Source organism: Pyrus communis, chromosome 17 (assembly GCF_963583255.1).
Source record: "Pyrus communis chromosome 17, drPyrComm1.1, whole genome shotgun sequence".
Taxonomy (NCBI): Eukaryota; Viridiplantae; Streptophyta; class Magnoliopsida; order Rosales; family Rosaceae; genus Pyrus; species Pyrus communis.
This window is the reverse complement of record NC_084819.1, coordinates 19727013-19751714: the sequence shown is the minus strand read 5'-3', so window position 1 is coordinate 19751714 and position 24702 is coordinate 19727013. Positions and strand designations below refer to the sequence as shown.

The following is a 24702-nucleotide window of genomic DNA, read 5'->3' as shown; positions in this document are numbered from 1 at the left end:
ATATTTAAGGATAGGAAGTCAAAATATTGAGTATATGAGTAAATGCTGTTAACCGATTAAGTTATAAATATTTTGCCTTCGCTGAGTGAATGTTATTAACTAACTATCAATTTGTTGTCAATATATTGTCAATGTTTTTATTTGAGAGTTTTTGTATTTTTGTTTACCGATAAATAAAATTGGAAAAACAATCAAAAGCCCAAAGCCTACCCGCCAAACACATCCTTAACCTCCAGTCCTCGCTTCTGTAAACATCCCCAAATCTCTAAAATATAGGGTTAGGGTTTTCGATTTCAACCCCCAAATCGCCATCGCTCTCAAAGATCACTCAAATTAGGGCTAATTGTTTCCCCCCATTCAAAAATGCGAGCTCTCCAAGAAGCTCCCTCGCAAGCCGGATTCCCAATTCCACTCACCCAGGCCCCAAATTCAACCCTAGGCGTCGGCGTTTCAGGATCCCGATTCTACAGCTGGCTCGGCGAGTGCCATGGGTTCTTCCACAATGTGGCTCTGATCGTGCCCTCCCTTCTCTTCGTCCTGTACTTGGCGTTTCAATCGAAAAAAAGCTTCTCGAAGCTCTCCCATGGCCGCTCTTATATCATGATTGCGTACTACGGGTGCCTCTGGCTTGTTAGCTTGCTCAACCTTGCTTGGTGCTGTTTTCAGGTTCGTATATTTCACCCCCCCCCCCCCCCCCCCCTTTGGAAGTTTGCAGCTTTGTCTTTGTTCTTCGTTTAGAACTTGAATCTTTTAGCTGAATAGTAGCATTGTTGTGGGTAAATTTTAAGGCTTTCGGTTATTAGTTTTGGTGGAATCTTGTTACTTAGTAGTATGGTTGTTATTTGGAGCTCATCTCGGACTATTTATGTAGGAAGCACTTCTGCCAGAAATGCTTTTGATATAAACAAGTCAAAATGTTTATTAAAAATCCAAGGGCTTCCTGGAAATGCACTTGGAATCCTGAACAACCACCTAGCAAGTGCTTCTCTAAGAGCTCGTACAACCCTGAAGCCGCTTTGAAGTTTTTCTGTCATAGTTAGAAGCACTTTTGGTTGTGAGAAAACACTTTTCGCCCTTCTAGTTCTAGAAGCAGTCCCAGAAAGGCCCCTGGTTTGCTAGCTGTATTTGATGTGGTGAATGCTGGTTATTCTAGTTGTGCGTATTAGGATTTGTAGTTCATGTCTAAATTCTCCTTTCGAGGCATTTCTTGATAATTTTGCTAAGATGGGGTTAAATTGTCACTTATTTGGTTCAGGCATGGGAGTGCAGTCCTGGAAAACAACTAACATGGAATGTCTTATCTTTGTTCACAACCTCCGGGATGCTATTTTTGGAAGTAAGCTTGCTGTCATTTTTGCTTCAAGGGAATTATGCAAGTGGGAGGGAAGCTTTGGCACGGACTTTTGTCATCTCAGGGATCCTTGTTGTTTTGGATATACTTCTCAAGGTATCGCTTGTTCTTTTTCACAGAATGGATTTTCAACCTTATGACCTATGTATGCTTGTTAGTTACAGAATATACTAATGGAAACATATGCTAATTATTTTAAGCTGCTCATATTGTTCTCTAATGATTTTTTGTTGGAAGTACACATTGGTGCAGCATTGTGGTACTTAATGGACTTACAATCGTAATCTGTTCTCTTCCAGGCAATTTATCTATTTGGATTTGGCATTCCATTGTTCATTGACAATAATGACCATGCACATCGAACGAAGTGGGACTTGTGGGTTGTCCACAGGCTAGTGATTGCTGCAATTTACAGCTTTATATTGTTCATGTACCATTCCAAGTGGAGAGAGAGGTTACCGGGTAAGTTCATCGGCTATTAATAAAATCTGATGTATACATGGATTTCATAGCTATTTAGTTAAATGTGATGTCTCTTTTCTTGTTCTGCAGCAAGACCTGCATTCTACAAGTATACCGCTATCATGTTTACGTTAAACGTACTAGCACTGTTTGCTTGCTTGCTTACTGGAAATGGGGCTGGATTTGGATTCTGGTATGCGTGTAAATTGGTCATTGATCTGAAGTGTCTATTTTGCCAATATTTTAATTCAAATATTAAAGAGCTTCTTTTAAGTAATTTTCAAATTTTTTGTTTGCAGGCTATATGGTGCTACTATTGTCTGTTATCACGCCTTTTATCTTCCGCTTTTGTATGTAACATTTCTGGCAGACTTCTTCCAGGTATTTGTAACTCTCTGTTTTTATCGATAGTATTTATTATTTATTGCTTTTCGCATTGGTAATTGATGTTTGGATGAAACAGGAGGAAGATTTACATTTGGAGAATGTGTACTATTCAGAGATGAAAGATGCTGGTTTCTTTGACGCTGATTGGGAGTGACACACTAACCTCCATATCGACGGTGGTCATGGTTCTCCGGGAATTCTAGAACGTAGTCACAAGAGGATCCGATCATCACATTTGCTGTATATAGAAGTCCATATGTTACTGGATACCAAAATACTTCAATGTACTGTATCCTTTAGGTGTTTGTATGATGCCATTGTGTCGTGTTGCTTTTGCCAGTCACAAAATAATGAAAGTTGTCTTTCTGAGATTTTTAGTGCTTATGCAATCACTGCCTGAGTTTAAATTAGAAATGATCAACTTGATCAAGTGCTGTTATGCACCGGTTAAAATCAAAATGAACCTTAACTCCTTCGTTAACGGCATGATTAGTGGAAATTAGTGCTTTTAAATTAACTGTAAGCCCTTGAAGTGTGTTTTGGAAGAATCGTTTGCTGTGTAATTCTTTCATGAAGCACTTCCAAGGAGCGACTGGTTTGGTATTGATGTGCTTTGAAAAAAAGCTGCTTCTGCTGTGCTGTGAGAATAAGCAGCTGTGAAATAAAGCAGCAGAGTGTTTGGTAAACTTTTTTGTAAAAGTGCTTTTGAAAAAAAAAAAGCAGTATTAGAGTGTTTGGTAAACTTTTTTGTAAAACAGATGTGAAAAAAAGCCAGTTTTTCAAAGCTAGGTTTTGCAACTTCTTGTTTTTGGCTTTTTTTCATCCAAAACTGTGAAAAAAAGCTGAAGCTGAGCGTTTACCAAACACAAAAACAGCTCCTAGCTTTTTTTGATAGCAGCTTTTTTCAGAATCACCTCAGTACCAAACCAGGTCGTAATACTTTTCTGGGATATCATTGATTGTACAATTTACATACGGAATTTGATGCATCTTATACATTAGCCCAAGCTAGTTGCCAGATTTTTTAAACAAAGTGTATTTGGGATTTCCATTGTTTTCAAAGATTACAAAGGATTGGTAGGATCGGTGGATGGATTTATCCTTCTCATCGTACAAGGACCTAACGTATGCTTCAATGGCGAACTGAGGTTTTTTTGGCGTCCCTTTTCTAGCCTCCAAATGCTTGAGCAAGTTCTGGTTAAAGATAGCTGCGTTCTGTGTCATCGTGACGTTGTGTTCTCCTCCGGCAGTTGGCCATCCGATCACTATAGGAACTTCGGACACCCCCACCCGCTCCATTGCACGGTAAAATGCATCCACCATGGCATCCAACAAGGGTTTTTCGATTTAAACAGCGCAAAATCCAAGTGCATCGAAAGACTTTTGTGTACATATCCCCAGTAAGGATACACACTGACCATGAGAGGTGCTACTTGGTTTCTCAAAAATGGGAGAATATCCGAAATGTCGTTGTTGGCTTTTTGTATGAAGGTCGCCCTTGAAGGTAGATAAAGAGTATTCATGGTCTTATCGTAATCAAATAATGTGGTCACCTTGACACGCCCTAAAAACTTCTCGTCCAGCCAGCACTCGTCGAACGGCTTTCATGACCCACAGGACATCAGCGCTGTTGTCCTGGACAGCTTTATCGCCAACAACAATGTAATTGATGTCTACCTCATTCAAGTAAGGATCCACATAGTTCGAGAGCCACCATCTCACAACCGAGTCTTGGGATTTTAAGTGCTCGTTTGGAAACATTACAGCTACGGAGTTTCTGATTTGAGGGTTCTTAAACTTTTCATCACAGAGTTGTTGAAAGCAAACACCATGGTTCTTGGAATTTTATACTTGTGTAAGAGCTCGGCCGTTCTATCTGCAGGAGGAAGGTTGGTTCCTTTTACTGGTAAGCAACTACCTACCGGACTTTTACTCAGGCTATCTGCCTCGGTGGCTGTGGCAGCAGCGCACACAAGAAGCACTACTTCCCAAACAAATAATCTCCCCATCGTGATTCTCAATTCGCAATTCGCAAAGCAAGCCTTGGCCTGCAGGTATAGTATTGAATTTTTTTATGTATATTTCATAATGAACCGATTACAATAGACAACATATATAGGAGAAGAGATTAGGGAGAGCAACACTCAAGCTTCCTCAAATCACTCCTAATCTATTTACAATATCAAGACTCCTTAACTTAAGGTTAAGTACAACACAAGTAAACACAATGGAAAGAAGACTAAGCCCTAGGGTTTTACACGTTGAGTAAAAGCTGCAAACCCTAGTTGACTAACGATTAGACTTGTATCAATGGAACTCCCGATATCCTCCAATCAGTCAATCTTCCAACACTCCCCCTCAAGCTGGATCAAGAGGGTTCCTTGAACCAAGCTTGGATAGAATGTACAGAAACTGAGCCGTAGGGAGAGACTTAGTAAGGATATCAGCCAGTTGATCATGACTGTGAGTGTAATGAGTGGTGATAATCTTTGATTGGACTTGGGATCGAACATAGTGACACTCTACTTCAATATGCTTCATTCTCTCATGGAAAATAGGATTGGAAGCAATATGCATGGTGGCTTGGTTGTCACAGAACATAGGCATAGGTGCATTGCTTGGAAACCCTAGATCAGACAGAAGGCTTTTCAGCCAAACAAGTTCACAAGTAGTGGAAGCCATAGCACGATATTCAGCCTCTGCGCTGGATCGAGCTACAACACTTTGCTTTTTGCTTCCCCATGTTACCAAATTACCACCTACAAATGTGCAGAAGCCTGTAGTTGACTTGCGATCAAGGAAATTTCCCACCCAATCAGCATTTGTATAACCCATGATGGCAATGCTATCATTCTTTTGCATAAAAAGCCCTCTACCAACGGACCCTTTGAGATATCGAAGAATTCTTTTCACAATATGCATGTGTCCTAATGTAGGAGCATGCATAAATTGACTGACAATACTCACAGCGTAAGAAATATCAAGGCGCGTTATTGTGAGGTAGATGAGTTTGCCTACCAACCTTTGATATTCAGTGACATTGCAAAGGAGCTTACTATGATCATGGAGACAGAGTTTACTATCCAAAAGGAGTGTGGGTAGGCTTGCAATCCAGTAAGTTAGATTCCTTCAAAAGATCAAGGATGTATTTCCTTTGATTGAGAAAGAGGCCTTTCGATGATGTGGCAAGTTCAATACCGAGAAAATATTTGAGAGTTCCCAGGTCCTTGATTGCAAATTTGCTTCGAAGAGCAAGCTTGAGAGAGTGAACTTCTTCAATATTGTCACCTGTCACTATAAGATCATCAACATAGATTAACACAATCAACTTCCCAACTGAACCAACACAGATAAAAAGAGAGGAATTGGCATTGCTTATTTGAAAACCAAATGCTTCAATTACCGAGCTTAGTTTTGAATACCATGCACGTGGAGATTGTTTCAATCCATAAATGGATTTATGCAGTCTACAAACCATGTTAGGATCATGAGATTGAAGATGACCAGATGGTAGTTTCATGTACACTTCCTCTTCTAACTCACCATGTAAGAAGGTGTTCTTCACACCCATTTGATACATAGGCCAAGATTGGTTCACAACAACCGATAATAGGACCCTTACCGTGTTCATTTTGGCAACTGGAGCAAAGGTTTCCTTGTAATCCAAGCCATATGTCTGAGTGAAGCCATGAGCTACCAAATGAGCCTTGTGTCTTTCAATGGTCCCATCTGTGTTGAACTTGGTTTTGTACACCTAACGACTGCCCACAGCTTTCTTTCCCTTGGGAAGGCTAACTACGCTCCAGGTTTTATTGTCATGAAGTGCTTGTAGTTCATCCCTCATTGCATCTTTCCAAACTGCAAGTTCATTTGCTTCTTGAAATGTTTGAGGGTTATGAGTGTTGTCCAAGGTGCTAAGAAAGGATGTATGAGATGGTGAAAAGTGTTGGTACGAGACAAAATCTATGAGAGGATACCTAGAGGTGAAAGTGACATAGTCATATACGCGAAGTGGGGGCTGTCTATCTCTGGAAGGGTTTTGTCTAATTGGGACCTGAGGTTCAAGATTTGTAATTGGAGAGGGTGATAATTCTGGGGATATAGGTAAAGTGACATGAGGTGTGGGAGTTTTTTGATAGTGAGGAACACTGGGCAAAGGAACCAGATCACTTAAGAACTCCCCCTGACCTACATCACTCAGTTCCTTTAAAAAAATAATGAGTGTTTTCATCAAACCTCACATCCCTTGAGACCATAAGTTTTCTTGTGGTTGGATTGTAGCACTTATAACCTTTATGAGTAGATGAATAACCCATGAAAATACATTTAGTTTCTCTGGGATCGAGTTTGTCAAGATGGAAAGGTTGGTTATGAACAAAACAAGTGGAACCAAAAACCTTCAAATGTGAGAGATCAATTTTTCTTTCCTTTAATACTTCATATGGAGACTTGAAAGCTAATACTTTACTAGGCAATCTATTGATAAGATAAGTGGCAGTGAGCATTCCTTGTGACCAAAATTTTTTGGGCACATTCATATGAAACATGAGTGATCTTGTCTTCTCAAGGAGGTCTCTATTTTTTCTCTCAGCAACCCTATTTTGTTGGGGTGTGCCAACACATGTGGTCTGATGCAAGATGCCATGAATACTTAAATATTGAGACATGCTATGGGACATATACTCAGTGCCATTGTCAGATCTTAAGACATGAATTTTTGATGCAAATTGAGTACTAACTAGTTTATGAAAATCTTGAAAAACATTTGGAAGTTCACTCTTATATTTCAAAAGATACAACTAAGTTATCCTCGTAAAATCATCGACAAGGGTTACAAAGTACCTATATCCATCAAAGGACTCTAGTATTGGACCCCAAATGTCTGAGTGAATGATTTCAAAAGGATGACTAGCTCTAGAGGTCGAGAAATCAAAAGGCAACCTAGTTGACTTAGACAAGTGACAAACATCACAGTGTAGCTTGTCTTTACACAGTTTTGGAAACAAAAAAGACGTCACTTTCTCAGAAGGATGTGCAAACGTTGATGCCAAAGTTGTTGATCTTAAGAAACACTTGAACTGACTTGAAAAACCTTGGGATCTTTGGTGTCTTTAGCTAGGTAGTAGAGACCGTTCAAATAGAAACCTTTACCAATCATTTTCTTAGTGGTGATATCTTGAAAGATAACATCGTGAGGAGAAAAAATGGCTAGGCAGTTTAGAGAATTGGTGATGGTTCCTACTGATAACAATTTGTAAGGAAAATAGGGAATATAAAGGCTACTGACTCTATGTGATTTGAAAGTAGAGTGACTTTTCCCTCTCCTACAACTAAGGCACCTTTACCATTAGCTAAGGACACTTAAGCAGGTTTTGACAAGATTTTAAAATCATGCAAGTTGGTAATTTTTAGAAGGCACTTGAAATACCTGGAATATCTTTCTGCGAGACATGATCATGTTCAGCTAAGAAGCCAGCAAATTTTCCAAGTATGGCTGTGTTCTTCTTCTCGTCAACTGCAGGAGCTTCATCTCCATGGTTATGGACTTGTTTGTTGTGGAGATATGCTGCAAATTCATTGATTAATGCAATAGGATTGGCCATGAAGTTCACCCTTTCTTCAGTTGAATAGGTAGCTGCATGATTTGCCTTGTAAGCATTGTTGTTCAGGTTTCTTTGTGGACCATTTATTTCTTTAAAGAACTTGGGCTTTAATTCTGGATGTAGTATCCAACACTTGTTTATTGTGTGCCCAAGTGTGTCACAATAGCTGTATTCAGGTCTCTTTCCCTTATACACTTTGCCCTCTCGGTTATTGCTGGAAACATAAGCCCTTGTTTCAGAGATAGTGGTTTTGGTCTCTTGACTCATGACATTTTTTCTTACTTCTTCCCTTTGGATGATAGCTGAAACACCAGTGAATGAGGGAAACACATCGTTCATCAAGATGTGGCTTCTAAGATCTTCATATCCTGGACCTAAGCTTACCAAGAGCTGAAATATCTTGCCTTCTTCAGCTCTCTTGGTCAACACAGTGGCGTCAGTGGTATGAGGACGGTACACATCGAGCTCATTCCACATGCTTGTAAGACTGCCAAGGTGTTGTACAAAGGTTTTTTCCTTTTATTGAAGACTAGAGATATCTTTCTTGAGTTGAAAGACACGTGCGACATTGTTTTGATTTCCATACATCTCTTCAACTTGTTTCCAGAGATGCATAGATGACTCGGAGTAACTGAAGATCTCAGTGATCCTACGCTCCATGGAGTTGAGCAGCCAAGACATGACCGGTTGGTCTTTACATAGCCATGACGCATAGGTAGGGGAAAACGCTACAGGTGTAGCGATGGCGCCATTTACATAGCCTAGCTTTGATCTCCCTCCAGGTGCAAGTGAAACAGCACGAGTCCAGGGAAGATAGTTGAACTCGTTCAACAGAACAGAACTGAGACGTTGATTAGGGTTAACTTCAACGTCGGTTGAAGCTGAAATAGCTAGTGAACTTTCAGCTTAAGAAGAACTGTCTTCAACCATCTTGGCTTAAATCATAGAAAAATTCAGTGGAAATTAAAAGAAGCATGAATTTAGGGTTTTTGCTTTGATACCATATTGAATTTTTTATGTATATTTCATAATGAACTGATTACAATAGACAACATATATAGGAGAAGAGATTAGGGAGAGCAACACTCAACCTTTCTCAAATCACTCCTAATCTATTTACAATATCAAGACTCCTTAATTTAAGGTTAAGTACAACACAAGTAAAAACAATGGAAAGAAGACTAAGCCCTAGGGTTTTACACGTTGAGTAAAAGCTGCAAACCCTAGTTGACTAATGATTAGACTTGTATCAGTGGAACTCCCGATATCCTCCAATCAGTTGAGTAAAAGCTGCAAACCCTAGTTGACTAACGATTAGACTTGTATCAGTGGAATTCCCGATATCCTCCAATCAGTCAATCTTCCAACATATAGTTACGTATATACAACATGCATGCATGCATTAGGGGAATAATAATTCAACTAAGTAATTAGTTGTAAGAAAAATATTATTTGAAGCTAGGGTTTGGAAAGAAGGAAATTAACATTACCTTGAGAGAGAAGAAACAGCGATGAAGAACGAATGCACGTACAACGTCAGCAGAATGAATGAAGTTCAACTATTGGCAAGGACATTAGGTGTTTTTCTTAGCTGGAAAAAAAATTAAAGTTTGTTAAACATACTCTAAAATTCTATCGAAATTTCGGCAGAACCTCCCCTATAATTATAGCATTTCCCAAACCCTGCAAACAATAATAACCAATATTTCATTTCCACATTCCGGAATGCATAGTTATGTGACGTTGTTTATGGCTCCATCAGATTAGATTTCGACTTGAGACAATTCTGGCAGCATCTCTCTACAATTCTTCAAGTGCACAACGTAGATATAAAATACATATCAGGCACACGAAGAATGTAAAAAATTGTGACCGAAATTCCCATGACCAAAACCTAATCCGTGAACCATAAACTACGCCCCATAACTGTGCATTCCCAAAGTGTCCAAAATAATGGGATAATTCAAGAATCAATTGGACCACAATCATATGCTTTCATAGCCATGTGTGAAATCCAACTAATCCTCGAACGGGAAACTAAGTTTATTTTGAAAAAACGCGCACGAAGTTAGTTACTATTAACTTTGTACAACACAAAACAATTTTGTTTGTGACGTACACAATAGTTTATATACAAACAATTTAACACACCATAATTTAAAAATAAATTAAATAATTTAAATTTTTGAAAACCAAAAAACATACCTCCAATTTCGTTCTTCACCAATCGATAATCGTATACAACAGCTCTATAGAAAACAAATTTAATGGCATTAGTACGAATTCACAATGAAATTTTCAAATACAAAACGCAAAACGCATACCGAATAGAGTAGGGTAGATCGATTTAGGGAGAGATGATGAATATTGAGATGATGGGAGTATTAGAGGATGGATTTGATAGTAATGGAAGGAGGAAGGCTGAATTTTTCCAGTGGCAGAGGCAGTTGCTGCAAAATTTGCAATTTTTACCTCTACAGCTGAGCAATCTGATTATAAACATGAACTCTTTGTGTGACGAAACCTCCATTGCGCAAAACATATACTGTTGAAAATTGGCGCAAAATCTACCTGAATTTTTTGGCCACTTTGCGCGACAAATATTTTTGTGCGATGACAGGTTCGCCGCCTAAATGCTGAAGCGACAGAAGACATTAAATTTAAATATTTATTTGAAAATTTGAAGCTTATGTAAACAAAGAGTTTATTGTCTAATTGATTAAGTAAAATAAAAAAAACTTAAATCAAATTAAGTTAACCAAATAAATCAAATTAACCAACTAATCAATTAAACTGAAATTTTAATTCAAATTCATATTAAAGAAATAATTAAAAACATTGTCCTCAAATACACAAATATAAACATATGTTATTCGTCCACAACACTTAATTAACACTTCTACTCCACTAGTCTGTCAGGATTTCCTTGTAATTCTACGTGTCGATAGACGTTAGGCCACCACTGTCGGTAATTCATCCTGAACATCTCATCGATCAACTTCATCAAGCGTTGGTCCGTAACATAAATAATATAGTTACATTGTGACACAAAAAATAATTACAAATTAATCGTTATAATATACAATTTAACAAAAATAATAATGATTTTACAAATTTACACTTACTGATAATTCATCCAACATAGACTTCTTCAAGTCCTCAGGCAAATTGTTCCAAGACGCCCCCTTCGTAAAACAGTTGATCCGCACTAGTACTCGAATGTCGTACATAAGCTCCACATTCGTCGTCGTATTCAATCCCCTCATATCATCATAAATGATTCGCATACGTTGCGCATTTTCCTCCTTTTGAGCCTGCATCAATCTTTGGTTTTTTTATTTGCAGTATCTGTGGAAACAAAACATAAATTTCTAAATCATAGTAAGTGATTCACCCAAAATTGTTTTTCCAAAAATAAAAATATTACATCCACAGAAACTTAATTATTACCTTTCCCAAATACTTCTCCTTTACATTGCTTAGTTGTAAGAGCAGCGGAATCGGCAATCTCACCAAAATTAAAACAAGACCTTAGGATATTTTAAATATGACAAGTTCAATGTGTACTGACCATTTCAGAGCCCTTTACCTGATAAAATCTCTCGCGTAATGTTTCCGCGGGAAATTCCTCGTCATGCGACTATTTGGTGCCAAAAAACTTCTTACCCGCATTTACTTGAAGGCCTTTGCACAATGAAGGTTTTTAGTCGTTGAGAAAAGGTACCTTTCGCGGAAAAATCCTTCGTAGCGTAAATTTTTCCACATTTGACTGACGGATTATTGTTTTTGTCACTCAAATGCACTTTCGGCGACGAAAGTGTTCCACATTTGACTGTCGTAGGTAGACCTGGCAAACGGGTCGTGTCTGTCGTGTTCGTGTCGTTTTCGTGTAACACCTGTTATCTTAACGGGTCGTGTCGTGTCACACCCGTTATCTTAACGGGTCCTTAACAGGTCGTGTCACTTTACCCAACGGGTAAAGTGACCCGACCCGTTATGACCCGTTAAGAAAAAAATATATTTTTTTTAAATTTGCACATACCACACATTGCGACATAAATATTACTTGAAAACATTAAAACATTTCTCGTTCAAGTACTATATCTACACTCGAAAATGAAAGCCTAATAAAAAAAATAATACATACACTACTAATCTATTACAAGTATTAAATGTGCAAGGATAAAGAGTTTTTGTTTTTAAGATTGTAAGTCTTTCTTAAAAGTTTACACCTCCATTTACAAAATCTTCAATTTACATCGAACATCATGAAATTGTATTGGAACTTTGGTTTGATCTATTGCCTTCAAGAATTATGTTGAAGATGTTTTCAGTAAGATTTTCCACGTCAGAACTCTCTTCCGCATAAACTAAGTATAGAAAAAGCAAACATTAAAAATCATTCAATTATGAAAAGTTAAACAAAATAATTATGAAAAGAAATAAAATAATAATACTATACCATATAAAAATATATTACCTCCTTTTCCAAATAGCCAATCTCATGTGCACAACAAAGCTTGAACTGTTTCTGGTAATAATGAACTACGATACTGATCTAGTACTTTACCCCCCATACTAAATGCAGATTCTGATGCAACAGTTGAAATGGGAATCGTTAACACATCTCGTGCTAACTGAGAAAGTATCGGATAATGAAAACGCTCCATTTGCCACCAAGAAAGAACATTTATGTCTACTTTTCTATCTATTCTTTTATCCTCCAAATACTTCTGCAATTCATTTTTTTCAATTGAACTTGAACCATCATAATTATTATCAAAATCCTACATCATAAAAAAGCATGCATCATGTCAATTTCAAATATAATTTCAACACTTATTATAGTACTAATACTACATGCATTCAAATATATAAAGTAAATAAAAACAAACTTAGGTTACCTCAAAGATAACATCCACAGATTCTCTTTGATGAATAGGCACTGAATCCACTGCAGTATTTGAATTATCAAGATGTGAAAGTTTTTCCAAGTACACACCAAAGAGATCATTCAATTTGTCATCAACCTTTGCAAATTCAACCGAATTCACACCATGAAGCTTTGTGTAAGCCCAATCCACAAAATGCAATTTATAACGAGGGTCTAAGATGATTGCAATTGCCAAAATCAAACTATACTCAGACCAATACTTCTCAAACTTCATGTACATGTAAGTCCCCATCTTCTTCATGAAGCTTTCAGAGTCATTCATGGCTGCCTTAATTTGAAGTTGGATTACAAAGACCTTAGGGAAGAACAAATTTGATGTGGGGTACTTTGTCCCAGAGAATAAGCAAGTAACCTCGTAAAAGTACCCCAAAAACTTGGAAATCTTCATTATTTTATCCCACTCTTCAGAAGATGGACAACTAGTAAAATTGGAATCACTCAACCCTAAATGAATCAAAGCATATCGATAGAAAATTGCACTATCTAGCATAATATAGGTTGAGTTCCATCTAGTAGGGACATCTTGTCTCAACCCTCTCCTACTATCCAATATCCCTACTTGTCTAACACATTCACAAAACTTTAGTTTCCTAGCCTCAGAGCCCTTTATATACTTGATGCATTCACGAATTTTTATCACCGAATAATCAATTTCTTTAAGTCCATCTTGAACTATCAAATTCAAGACATGAGCACAACAACGCATATGAAAGAAGTCACCATTCATCACGAGAAGACTTCTAAGATTCAATTGATTCTTCAAAATGCTAACAAAAGAAATATTTGAAGAAGCATTATCCAAAGTAATAGAAAATAACTTCTTCTCAATCCCCCACTCAGTCACCAATGCATTAATTTTCTCAGATAATGCAACACCATTATGAGGAGGAGGCATGTGACAAAAACTTAAAATTCTCTTATGCAATTTCCAATCTTTGTCTACAAAGTGAGCAGTAAGAGCAAGATACCCATCAGTGCATTGCGAGGTCCACAAGTCTGATGTCAAACAAATTCTACCTTCAACCGAGGCTAACAAATTATGAAGCCTTTGTTTTTCATTTTTGAACATCCTCAACGCACAAGCTTTAATTGTATTTCTACATGGTAATTTAATATCAGGAGATATATATGCAAACAAAGCCCTAATTCCCTCGTACTCAGAAAAACTAAAGGGAAGATTATGCTTGATTATGGCCTCTACCAATAACCCACGGAATACCACAAGATCAAAGTTTTGGGAACAAAACTCAGACACCGACAATACTCCACTAGTCTGTCCAGGGCATGTTTTCAAATGTCTATTCATATTACCCGTCCCATGATGACTATCATCTATTACCAGTTTCTTACAATCTTTGCATTGAGCTCGACTTTTACCATCTTCAAAAACAGTAGTCAATTTGTTGAAAGTTTTCCAAACAGGAGACCTGAGTGTTCGCTTACCTAATTTGATCACTCTAGCCTTTTTCTTTGCCGGACTTGTATTTGTATCTTCTGTATTTTCACTTCCATGATCAGGTTGCATTCCCATTGTCACTTCCACTGACCCTCCATCACTAAGATTCGTAAAATCTTGCTCTACAGCATCCATTGCTTCAACCTTCAAGAAAGAAAAACAAAATTTTAAAATCTTGCTCATACCAATTTCATATCATATCCATTTCAAATTCACATATATAAGTTATAACTGCACATATATAAGTTATAACTGCACTGTGCAGTGTGCTATAACTGCACTGTGCAGTGTGCACATATATAAGTTATAACTGCACAATTTCATATCGTACGCATTTTGCTTTTCAAAGAAAAGAATTCACCCTTTTAAAAGCACATATATTCTGTTAAAACCAGAAAAGCTTCAAACAAAATGAGCAACAGATAGTTCGACGCACGCTTGTTTCAGGAAGAGTTTTCTTATAGAATTCAAAGGTAACAATAGCTTTATAAAGCCTTACAAAGTAGCTGAAGATAAACGTAACAACCCACGATATTCTAGCTCCTAGGATCGTGGTATTTGACTAAGCTTGAAACTGAAACGTGAAACAAATCTGTTCCATAAAAACAGGAATTATTAACGGCTACTTAAACCACTACGTAAGTAGCCCTAGAAACAAGGAAACCTAAACCCTAGCTGCGAGTAAACCCTAGCTTTAACATATTCACATTCTCCCCACCCTAAGAAAAATTACTGCACTTTTGAGTTTTGCCCAAGGAAAAAAAAAACTTACTTCACATATTCAGAGAACAAACTCCACAGAAATAGAGTAATCAATGGATATTCTATAAAACCCAGACAGCAATTAGCAGGGAGATCCCCGTTCACATTAGAAAACAATTAACTAAAAGTGGATATTTAGTCAAAGCTTTTCATAACCCTTTTATGGTGTAATCAAATAAATAATAATATAACAATTTATACAAAATTTAACCCAAATCCCATTTCCCACAATTCGATTCCAAGAACAAAAAAAGAGACCATAATTTAACAAAACAAACAAAAAGAAAGCACCTTCAAAACGGCAGGCTTCTCAGACAAACAGAGGGCGAAACATGCATTAATTCAGAGTGACTGAGGGCGAAACATGCATTAATTCAGAAACATGCATTCAACTAGTAAGCAAACAGAGGGCGAAACAAATAGTCTGCACTCAAACAGAGGGCGAAACATGCATTCAAATAGTCTGCACTCAGTCTCAAATAGTAAGCAAACAGAGGGCGAAACATGCATTAATTCAGAAACATGAATTTCAAAATCCCTAATTCAGAAGCATGAATTTCAAAATCCCTAATTCAGAAACATGAATTTCAGAAATTTCGAATTCCAAAAGCCCTAATTCAGAGTCCCTATTCATAAATCCCTAATTCATAAACTTCAATTTCAGAAATTCCTAATTCCAAAAGCCCCAATTTAGAAACCCTAATTTAAGAAATTTCGAATTCCAAAAGCCCAAATTCAGAGTCCCTATTCAAAATCCCTAATTCAGAAACTTCAATTTCAGAAATTCCTAATTCCAAAAGCCCAAATTCAGAGTCCCTATTCAAAATCCCTAATTCAGAAACTTCAATTTCAGAAATTCCTAATTCCAAAAGCCCCAATTTAGAAACCCTAATTTAAGAAATTCCTAATTCGACAAGCCCTAATTCAGAAACCCTTGAGTTTATTGCAGGAATTTCTTACCTTGTTGTGCAGTGAGGAGGAGCCGAGGAGGGCAGACTGAGGAGTGAGTGAGGAGGGTGACAGAGTGGGTGAACCCGTGAGGAGTGACTGAGTGAGGATGAGGGTGACAGTCTGGGACCTGGGTGAGGTCGAGACTCGAGGACGACGAGGAGAGTGAGGTCACTGATCTGAGACTGAGGTGAAGTGAGAGGGCCCGTGAGGCGCCGCGTCCGCGTGACGGCGTGAGGTCTCGGAGAGTCGAAGACGAAGTCGATCGAGGATTCGAGTATTTTCGAGAGAGAGAGAGAGACAGTGAGACAGAGACTGAGTGAGTGTTTGATTGAGTTGAGTTAATGAGAGTGTTGATTACCTACACAATGGACGGCTGAGATTAAATCTCAGCCGATCCAATGGTTATCAATTTTTTAAATTTAATAAAATATATATATATAATTATGAAATGGACGGCTGAGATTTAATCTCAGCCGATCCAATGGTCATCAATTTTTAAATTTAATTTAATATATATATATATATAATTATTATAATTTTTACTTTTTAGGGATATAAAATTATTAAATTAATGTATATAATTATTAATATTATAGTTGATTCATACTTTTATTAAGTATATAAATTATAACATATCCACATCCACTAGTGTAAATATTTTAAATTGAAGATCGAATTCATTCATTGTATTCATATAAGGTCAAGGAGTGTAGTTATAAAAAATCATCAAAATCGGAGTTAAAATAACCGTTAAATCGTGATTTTTCGTTTATAACCGTTGAAAAGCTTTGTCCCGTTACTTGATCTCTGAATGTTTTTTTTTTTGTGATTTTTTGCTGATGTGATCTCCAAGCATATACAAACAATTTTGACGGTTTGGATCGTTGAAATTAGTTTTGGAGAATTCGTAAAACGATAGATTGACTAACACTTAGAGTTTATTTATACTTTTATTAAGTATAACATAAGATTTTGTGGTATCCACTTGTGTAAATATTTTAAATTGAAGATCGAATTCATTCATTGTATTCATATAGGGTCAAGGAGTGTAGTTATAAAAAATCATCAAAATCGGAGTTAAAATAACCGTTAAATCGTGATTTTTCGTTTATAACCGTTGAAAAGCTTTGTCCCGTTACTTGATCTCTGAATGTTTTTTTTTGTGATTTTTTGCTGATGTGATCTCCAAGCATATACAAACAATTTTGACGGTTTGGATCGTTGAAATTAGTTTTGGAGAATTCGTAAAACGATAGATTGACTAACACTTAGAGTTTATTTATACTTTTATTAAGTATAACATAAGATTTTGTGGTATCCACTTGTGTAAATATTTTAAATTGAAGATCGAATTCATTCATTGTATTCATATAGGGTCAAGGAGTGTAGTTATAAAAAATCATCAAAATCGGAGTTAAAATAACCGTTAAATCGTGATTTTTCGTTTATAACCGTTGAAAAGCTTTGTCCCGTTACTTGATCTCTGAATGTTTTTTTTTTTGTGATTTTTTGCTGATGTGATCTCCAAGCATATACAAACAATTTTGACGGTTTAGATCGTTGAAATTAGTTTTGGAGAATTCGTAAAACGATAGATTGACTAACACTTAGAGTTTATTTATACTTTTATTAAGTATAACATAAGATTTTGTGGTATCCACTTGTGTAAATATTTTAAATTGAATATCGAATTCATTCATTGTATTCATATAGGGTCAAGGAGTGTCGTTATAAAAAATCATCAAAATCGGAGTTAAAATAACCGTTAAATCGTGATTTTTCATTTATAACCGTTGAAAAGCTTTGTCCCGTTTACTTGATCTCTGAATGTTTTTTTTTTGTGATTTTTTGCTGATGTGATCTCCAAGCATATACAAACAATTTTGACGGTTTGGATCGTTGAAATTAGTTTTGGAGAATTCGTAAAACGATAGATTCACTAACACTTAGAGTTTATTTATACTTAGATTCACCACTTCTATTAATTTTCATTTTTCCCTCTCTTTTTTGTTTCCTTTTCAACTTTTTCTTATCATTTTCACTTTTCCCTCCAACATCTTTCCCTAATTGAATTCCCTCACTTTTTTGTTTTATTTTCAACTTTTCTTAACATTTTCATTTTCCCTCCATTTTTGATTTTTTTTTTCAAAAAGGGCGGCAAGTTGGCAAATGGCAATGGCAAGAAATTGATTATTGAAATTTGAGAATGGAAACAAATCACATCTGAGTCCTGACGCATCAAATTTCAATGGATGCAAAATCATGCAAATATGCAATGCATGATCATGCATATTAAATTATTAATTAATAATTATTATAGTTTTTATAAAATTTAATATATATATATATATATAATTAGTATAGACAGACTTAATATTTTGGGGGTATAATTATTATAGTATATATAATTATTATAATTATTATAAATTTTATAGTTAATTTAATATATATATATTTATTATAATTTTTAGGGGTATAAAATTGTAAAATTAATGTATATAATTATTACAGTATTTTTTAAGGGTTATAAAATTATAAAAATAATATTCTGCTTATCGTGTATCGTGTTTACCCACGTGTATACCCGACCCAACCCGTTATCTTAACAGGTGCTTATCGGGTTACCCGATAAGACCCGATTCGTTATCGTGTCGACCCAAACACCTGTTAATTTCGTGTCGTGTCGTGTCGGGTTATCGGGTCGTGTCAGAAATTGCCAGGTCTAGTCGTAGGGCAAGATTTTGGCGCCAACAAAAAATTTGGTGCGCAAGTCATTGAGGCTTACAGGACAAAACACTGATTCGTTGGCTAAGTTCAGTTTACCCGATGGACAGTTTCATTGACTAACGGTTTCAGTTAGTTTTAACAAAGGACCACACCCTAGACTCTCCTCCATCTCTCTCTTATACACAAACACCCTACACTCTCCTCCATCTCTTCCTCTCCCAATTGATTGAAGATTAGTTTATTTTTATTTGTTGATTAATTGTTTCTTCGAATGTATGATTAATTAACTTAGTAGCTATTAAAAAGGAATCATGCAAGGAGCCTAATGAGGAAGGACGCCCTACTTACCATTTGATGTATATTATAATATTATATTATATTACGTTGTAGAGCCAATGTTATTCTTATATTAATTTATGTATTTATTGTGTAATTTCATTCTGCACGACAAGTATTTTTGGTTAATAAATATTAGAATTTCAAGTTTTGTTTATTTATGTTATTTTTGTTTATTTCTAAATTGTTCTCCAACAGATTTTGTGTCCACTAGAAAATGTTAGAAAGGACGCTAGGATCAGAGAGAACAATAAAGGGAGAGTCGATAAGCGAGGGTGAGGGTTTACGGGTAAGTCAATGGATGTCTAGGTAGACTGGGGTTTTCATGTGCTGTGTCTAGTGATTTTTTTTAGAAGGATAATGCTAGGTAGCAAACTTTTAAACCAAATTTTGCAAACCAAATGATGTATCATCAATAAGAGTTAAGCATGTTAATCAACACTTAAGTAATAATCCAACCATAAACAATCGTATCATTTGGCTTACAAAATTTGGTTTGAAAATTTGGTTCCTTGGCATTATTCTTCTTAAAAGTTCAGAATTTAATATAATGGCTGGAGCGATTGCTTGAGATCTATGTTTCACTAAAGATGAAAACCATAAGTTTTCAAAATTTTCAACTTCACTACGTACCAAACAAGTTTTTGGGTTTTAATGAAAATTATTCTTGTAAATGTAAGTACAGTTGCATATAACTGAAATATATGAGACAAAGGAATTGATCATCGTCATAAAGTGCATTAAACATTGATTGAGCATTGCCCTTCTATTCCTAATGGATTTGAGCCTTGTTGACGTCATCAAAACCATGATCAGCTTGCTTAGTCTTGTTAAGCATGGCATTGGCTTCTCTCCACTTGTGGTATTTACCAAACAAGACCTCCATATCTTCAAGGGATCGACCCTGCGTTTCTGGATACAACGTATAAAAGAAGACCCAACTAAGCGCAGCAATTCCCGCGTAAAGAAAGAAGGCCCCACCAATCGTGATGGCCTTATACAATGAAATAAAAGTCATGGAGATGACCCCGCTCGTCAACCTGTTTACGGCCACCCCCATACTGCACCCTTGTGCGCGCAACTGCAACGGAAAGATCTCAGAGCTGTAGACCCACGTGATGGGTCCCAACCCGATGGAGAAAAAAGCGACTATGAATAGTACCATGGCGATGCACAACCCGACGGCCCATGGGACCTTGCTGTGGGATTGATCAACGACCGTAAGACCCACACCGAGTAGCGTAAAAGAAACTACCATTCCACCCACGCTGCTCAAAAGCAAAACACGACGTCCGAACCGATCAACTTGAAATGTTGCCACCAAGATTGCAATGGTCTTGACAAATCCAACAGCCACGGTTGCAAGTAGCTTGTCATTGTAAGAAGTGATTCCCGCTTTCTCGAAGATCCTAGGGCTGTACAAAACCACAGAGTCTGTACCCGACACTTGTTGAAAGAAGTGGATACCAAGGGCTGCTACTAAAATGTGGCGAACAGCCGGTGTGGGGCGAATGAGCAATTCCTTCCATATACCTTCACCTTGGCTGCGTTTAGAAACCTGAACGACCTCATCCTTTGAGTCTTTGGGGATTCCTGCAGCTTCTTTAATCTCGTCTAGTCTGAGCTGCGATTCCTCTTCAGAAGATGATGTTCTATTTAGTACTCGCTTGGCGTCTCCGAGTCTCCCTTGCATGACGAGCCAGCGTGGTGACTCGGGCATGGCTAAAACGCCAAGGGCTAGAAAAACTGAGGGAATTGCGCCGATGCCGAGCATGATCCTCCAGTTCAAGTGGATTGGGAGCTTGGCTAAGGCAAAGTTGGATACATACCCGAGTAATATACCAACGTTAACAAACACCTACATATTTTCAAAATGATCAATTCTATTAATATAAACTCCACGTGCATGCATTTGAAAGGTTTACGAAACAATAAATAGGGTGGTGCTATCTACACATCCCTTAGTATTTTTCACACACCTCTTGTTAATTTCCGTCTTTTGATATTCTTTAGTTCATTTGATCTTGCGGTCGGAAATTCAGAAGGTGTATGGAAAGTAAAACATGGTGTGGATAGCGCCACCTAGTAGATATTTTAGGAAAATTCTAGGGTGAGCACATTTTTATATGGCATTTGTGCACTATCTAATGTGGCAAGTGATGTGTACATGTCACATTAATTAATGAATTTATCTCATTGAATGTTGGTTGCATACATCACTTGCCACATGAGATGATACACTAATGTGCTCTAAATATCTGGTGTCCCTAGCATTATTTTTTGGGTGGTGCTATTCACACACTCTTTTTTACCATCTAACACATTCTCTCAATTTTTGGCTGTCGGATCAAATGAATTGAAGAAGACCAGTGGACAAAAATTAACAAGAGTGTGTGGAAGGTAAAGAGGGGTGTGTGAATAGCAATCCCCTACTTTTTACAAGGAAATTGTTAGAATATCACATTTTTTTACCGTATTTTTATACCTTTGGACGTGGCAAGTGATGGTTTAAATGCCACATCAATTAATGAATTTATCTTATTGAATGTTCATTGTATGCGCCACGTGTTACATGAGATGATATAGAAATGTGATATAACTATATGGTCTCGCAAGCATAACTTTTTTCAAATGCTTAGAGGCTTATATTTACGTAAACATATCACCCTGGCTAATAACAAAAATAGTTAGTATATTATATGATAATTTAACGTGGTAATGAAAAAAACCTCAGGGAAAGATGTGAGGAAGCCACGAAAAGAGGCCGGAGAGATTTCGGCGGTGTAGACAGGAGCTATCATAAGAGCATAGCCAACTCCAACTCCGGCAATGAATCTACCAAACATGAGGAAGGCGTAGTTCGGGGCAAAACCCATGAGGAGAGCTCCAATAAAGAAGATTGTTCCGGCTAGTACTATGGTGTACCGGCGTCCAATCCAGTCAGAGGTTTTACCGGCCAAGGCGGAGCCAATGAGAGAGTATATATTCAAGGTGCCGTTAAGAACTTCAACTTGAACATCGCTGATATTGAGGTTTTCTTTGATGAAGAGAGACGCTCCACTCATTACACCAATATCTGTAAATAAATTAGAAATAAGCATGCGTCGCAGGTGGAGAAGTTTCTTCCAAAACAAAAATATCTATGAGTTTATCATTAGAGAACCACAACCACTAATAATATCTATGAGTTTTAATGAACAATTACCATAACCCAGTAAGATAGACGTCATTGAAGCCAAAACAGCACAGGCAACAGCAAACTTCTTTGTCTTGGGTTTCTTTGGGGGATCAAAGTCTGCAATACTATTCTGGGGTTGGCCGGAGACGACGTTATTTTCTGCTCTTTGGTCAGCCATCTTCATATCTATAGAGCTAGATAAATGAATTGATAGAGAGAGAGAGAGAGAGAGAGAGAGAGAGAGAGAGAATTAGATATGAGGAATGAGCTATTAATCAAGTACCATTTATACAAATTATATCCATTTGTCTGAAATGTTGTTGTTCATGGAAACAAACACCGTCATCCAATACTGTCATCAATCAACGAAGAAATTTGAATTATCTTAATTCTAGAACACAATTTAGTTAATTAGTTCTTATATACCAAAGCAACAAAATAAAAAACTGAAATATGGTTCCATATTTAGTGTCATTTCAGGCACGCAACTATATATGCGCAAAAACTGTGTGATATTGTTCCATATATGTTACAAGCTCACCCGCCACAAAAAAATTGGGGTTGCCCTACAAAACCTTGCCCTTAGGAAATAACTAGTTCGTTGCATAAAGGTCATGAAAAAAAAAAATTGTGAGACAAAATAATGAAATTTGTCGCACAACAAATGATTGTGCGTTAAAAAAAATGATTCGTCGCATTAAATGTAACAGAACAAAGAGCTTAATTTTTCGTGTGAAATGCAACGAGGCAAAAGTATGCTGTCATATTGTCCTAATGGGGACGAAAATGCTGCGTTAGTCAAGCATTGCACGACGAAACGTTTTGTCTAGTAAACATTCATGCAACAAATTGGAGTAATTTTAATATTATTTAATTGTCACAAATTTGTCGTATGCATTGTGACATCCCACATCGCCCAGGGAGTGATCCTTATGTGTATATTCTCATCCCTACCTAGCACGAGGCCTTTTGGGAGCTCACTGGCTTCGGGTTCCGTAGGAACTCCGAAGTTAAGCGAGAAGAGGGCTAGAGCAATCCCATGATGGGTGACCCACTGGGAAGTTGCTCGTGAGTTCCCAAAAACAAAACCGTGAGGGAATGGTAAGCCCAAAGCGGACAATATCGTGCTATGGTGGTGGAGCGGGCCCGGGAAGTGATCTGCCCCGGGCCGGGATGTGACAAAATGGTATTAGAGCCTAACCCTGATGCCGTGTGTGCCGACGAGGACGTCGGGCCCCTAAGGGGGGTGGATTGTGACATCCCACATCGCCCAGGGAGTGATCCTTATATGTATATTCTCATCCCTACCTAGCACGAGGCTTTTTGGGAGCTCACTGGCTTCGGGTTCCGTAGGAATTCCGAAGTTAAGCGAGAAGGGGGCTAGAGCAATCCCATGAAGGGTGACCCACTGGGAAGTTGCTCGTGAGTTCCCAAAAACAAAACCGTGAGGGAATGGTAAGCCCAATTCGGACAATATCGTGCTACGGTGGTGGAGCGGGCCCGAGAAGTGATCTGCCCCGGGCCGGGATGTGACATGCATATTACTGTTACGCGACAAATATGGTTGTGGCATTTACTGTTACGCAACAAAAGGTTTTGTTGCGTAAAGTTTAATATACATATTTTTTTTCTTTTGGGTTGTGAAAACATTTTTTAAATTAAAACAACAATTAAAAAAAAATTTGATTAAATTGTAACAATAATTTATAAAAAAGTTATTTACAATTTTTTTTATAATTAAATTGTAAAAGTAATTAATAAATTTGTTTTATTTATAATATAAAGAAAAATGTACGTACAATTTCAAAAGTTCTTCATATATCTACATTTTGCTAAATAAATACTATCTGCAATTCCCGAAAATTGTTGTTATCCACACTTTACTTTTACTACTAGCTGCAAAATTAACCCAAAAAAATAAGGTGAAAAGGCAAAGCAACAAAATTTGGTTGATCAATAATAAAAATTACTGTTAACCGTATAATATATAATTCGTTGTCAATAAAAATTAGAACTAAATTAACTCCTCAGTGAGATTCGTTGATCTGGTGCACACAACACAACTCAGTATCACAGTATATGCCTCTTATAAATTTGGTTACTTTCTAGCTAGTTATTTCCTTTTGATCGCTTTGGTACTTTGGTTGCAAACCAATAAAAAATAAGCACCGTCACTCATGCAAGGAGCCTAACGAGGAAGGACGCTCTACTTACCATTTGATGTATATTACAATATTATATATTATATTATATTATATTATATTATATTATATTATATTATGTTCTTGAGTAGTCTTTGAGGAGACTTAAATCTAGTTAAACTTGAATGATATCTTAAGACTATTGGTGATTCATTTTCACCAAATGGTCATCATACATATTGTATAGCTAGCTATGACCGTAGGTTTAATGCAGTTATTGATATTTCCAGTAAAATCTAGATTCGTTAATAGACACTAGTCATCAATTAGGTAAATGCCACTTCAACTGCTTGCTATACACTTGAATTACTTTGATAAAGTGAATGGAATTTAC

The 24702-nt window shown here is 36.9% G+C and overlaps 3 protein-coding genes across 3 annotated transcripts; 1 reads left to right on the top strand and 2 right to left on the bottom strand.

Annotated features, from left to right (window-relative positions):
- Positions 1-217: 217 nt before the first annotated feature.
- On the top strand, positions 218-2571 carry LOC137723289 (protein CANDIDATE G-PROTEIN COUPLED RECEPTOR 2-like). The gene is made up of 6 exons (XM_068462444.1): positions 218-666; positions 1256-1447; positions 1651-1813; positions 1904-2006; positions 2113-2194; positions 2277-2571. Exons 1-6 carry the CDS (start codon positions 364-366, stop codon positions 2352-2354), a joined length of 921 nt encoding a protein of 306 aa, XP_068318545.1. The 5' UTR covers positions 218-363; the 3' UTR covers positions 2355-2571.
- A 637-nt stretch (positions 2572-3208) lies between these two features.
- Positions 3209-3523, bottom strand: LOC137722185 (probable glucan endo-1,3-beta-glucosidase BG1). Its single transcript, XM_068461149.1, has one exon. The coding sequence runs from the start codon at positions 3521-3523 to the stop codon at positions 3209-3211; it is 315 nt and encodes a 104-aa protein (XP_068317250.1).
- Positions 3524-19761: 16238 nt separating this feature from the next.
- Positions 19762-22351, bottom strand: LOC137723614 (putative polyol transporter 1). Its single transcript, XM_068462813.1, has 3 exons — positions 22195-22351; positions 21719-22065; positions 19762-20847 (listed from the first exon to the last, which is right to left on the bottom strand). The coding sequence occupies exons 1-3, from the start codon at positions 22349-22351 to the stop codon at positions 19762-19764; spliced, it is 1590 nt and encodes a 529-aa protein (XP_068318914.1).
- Positions 22352-24702: the final 2351 nt, after the last annotated feature.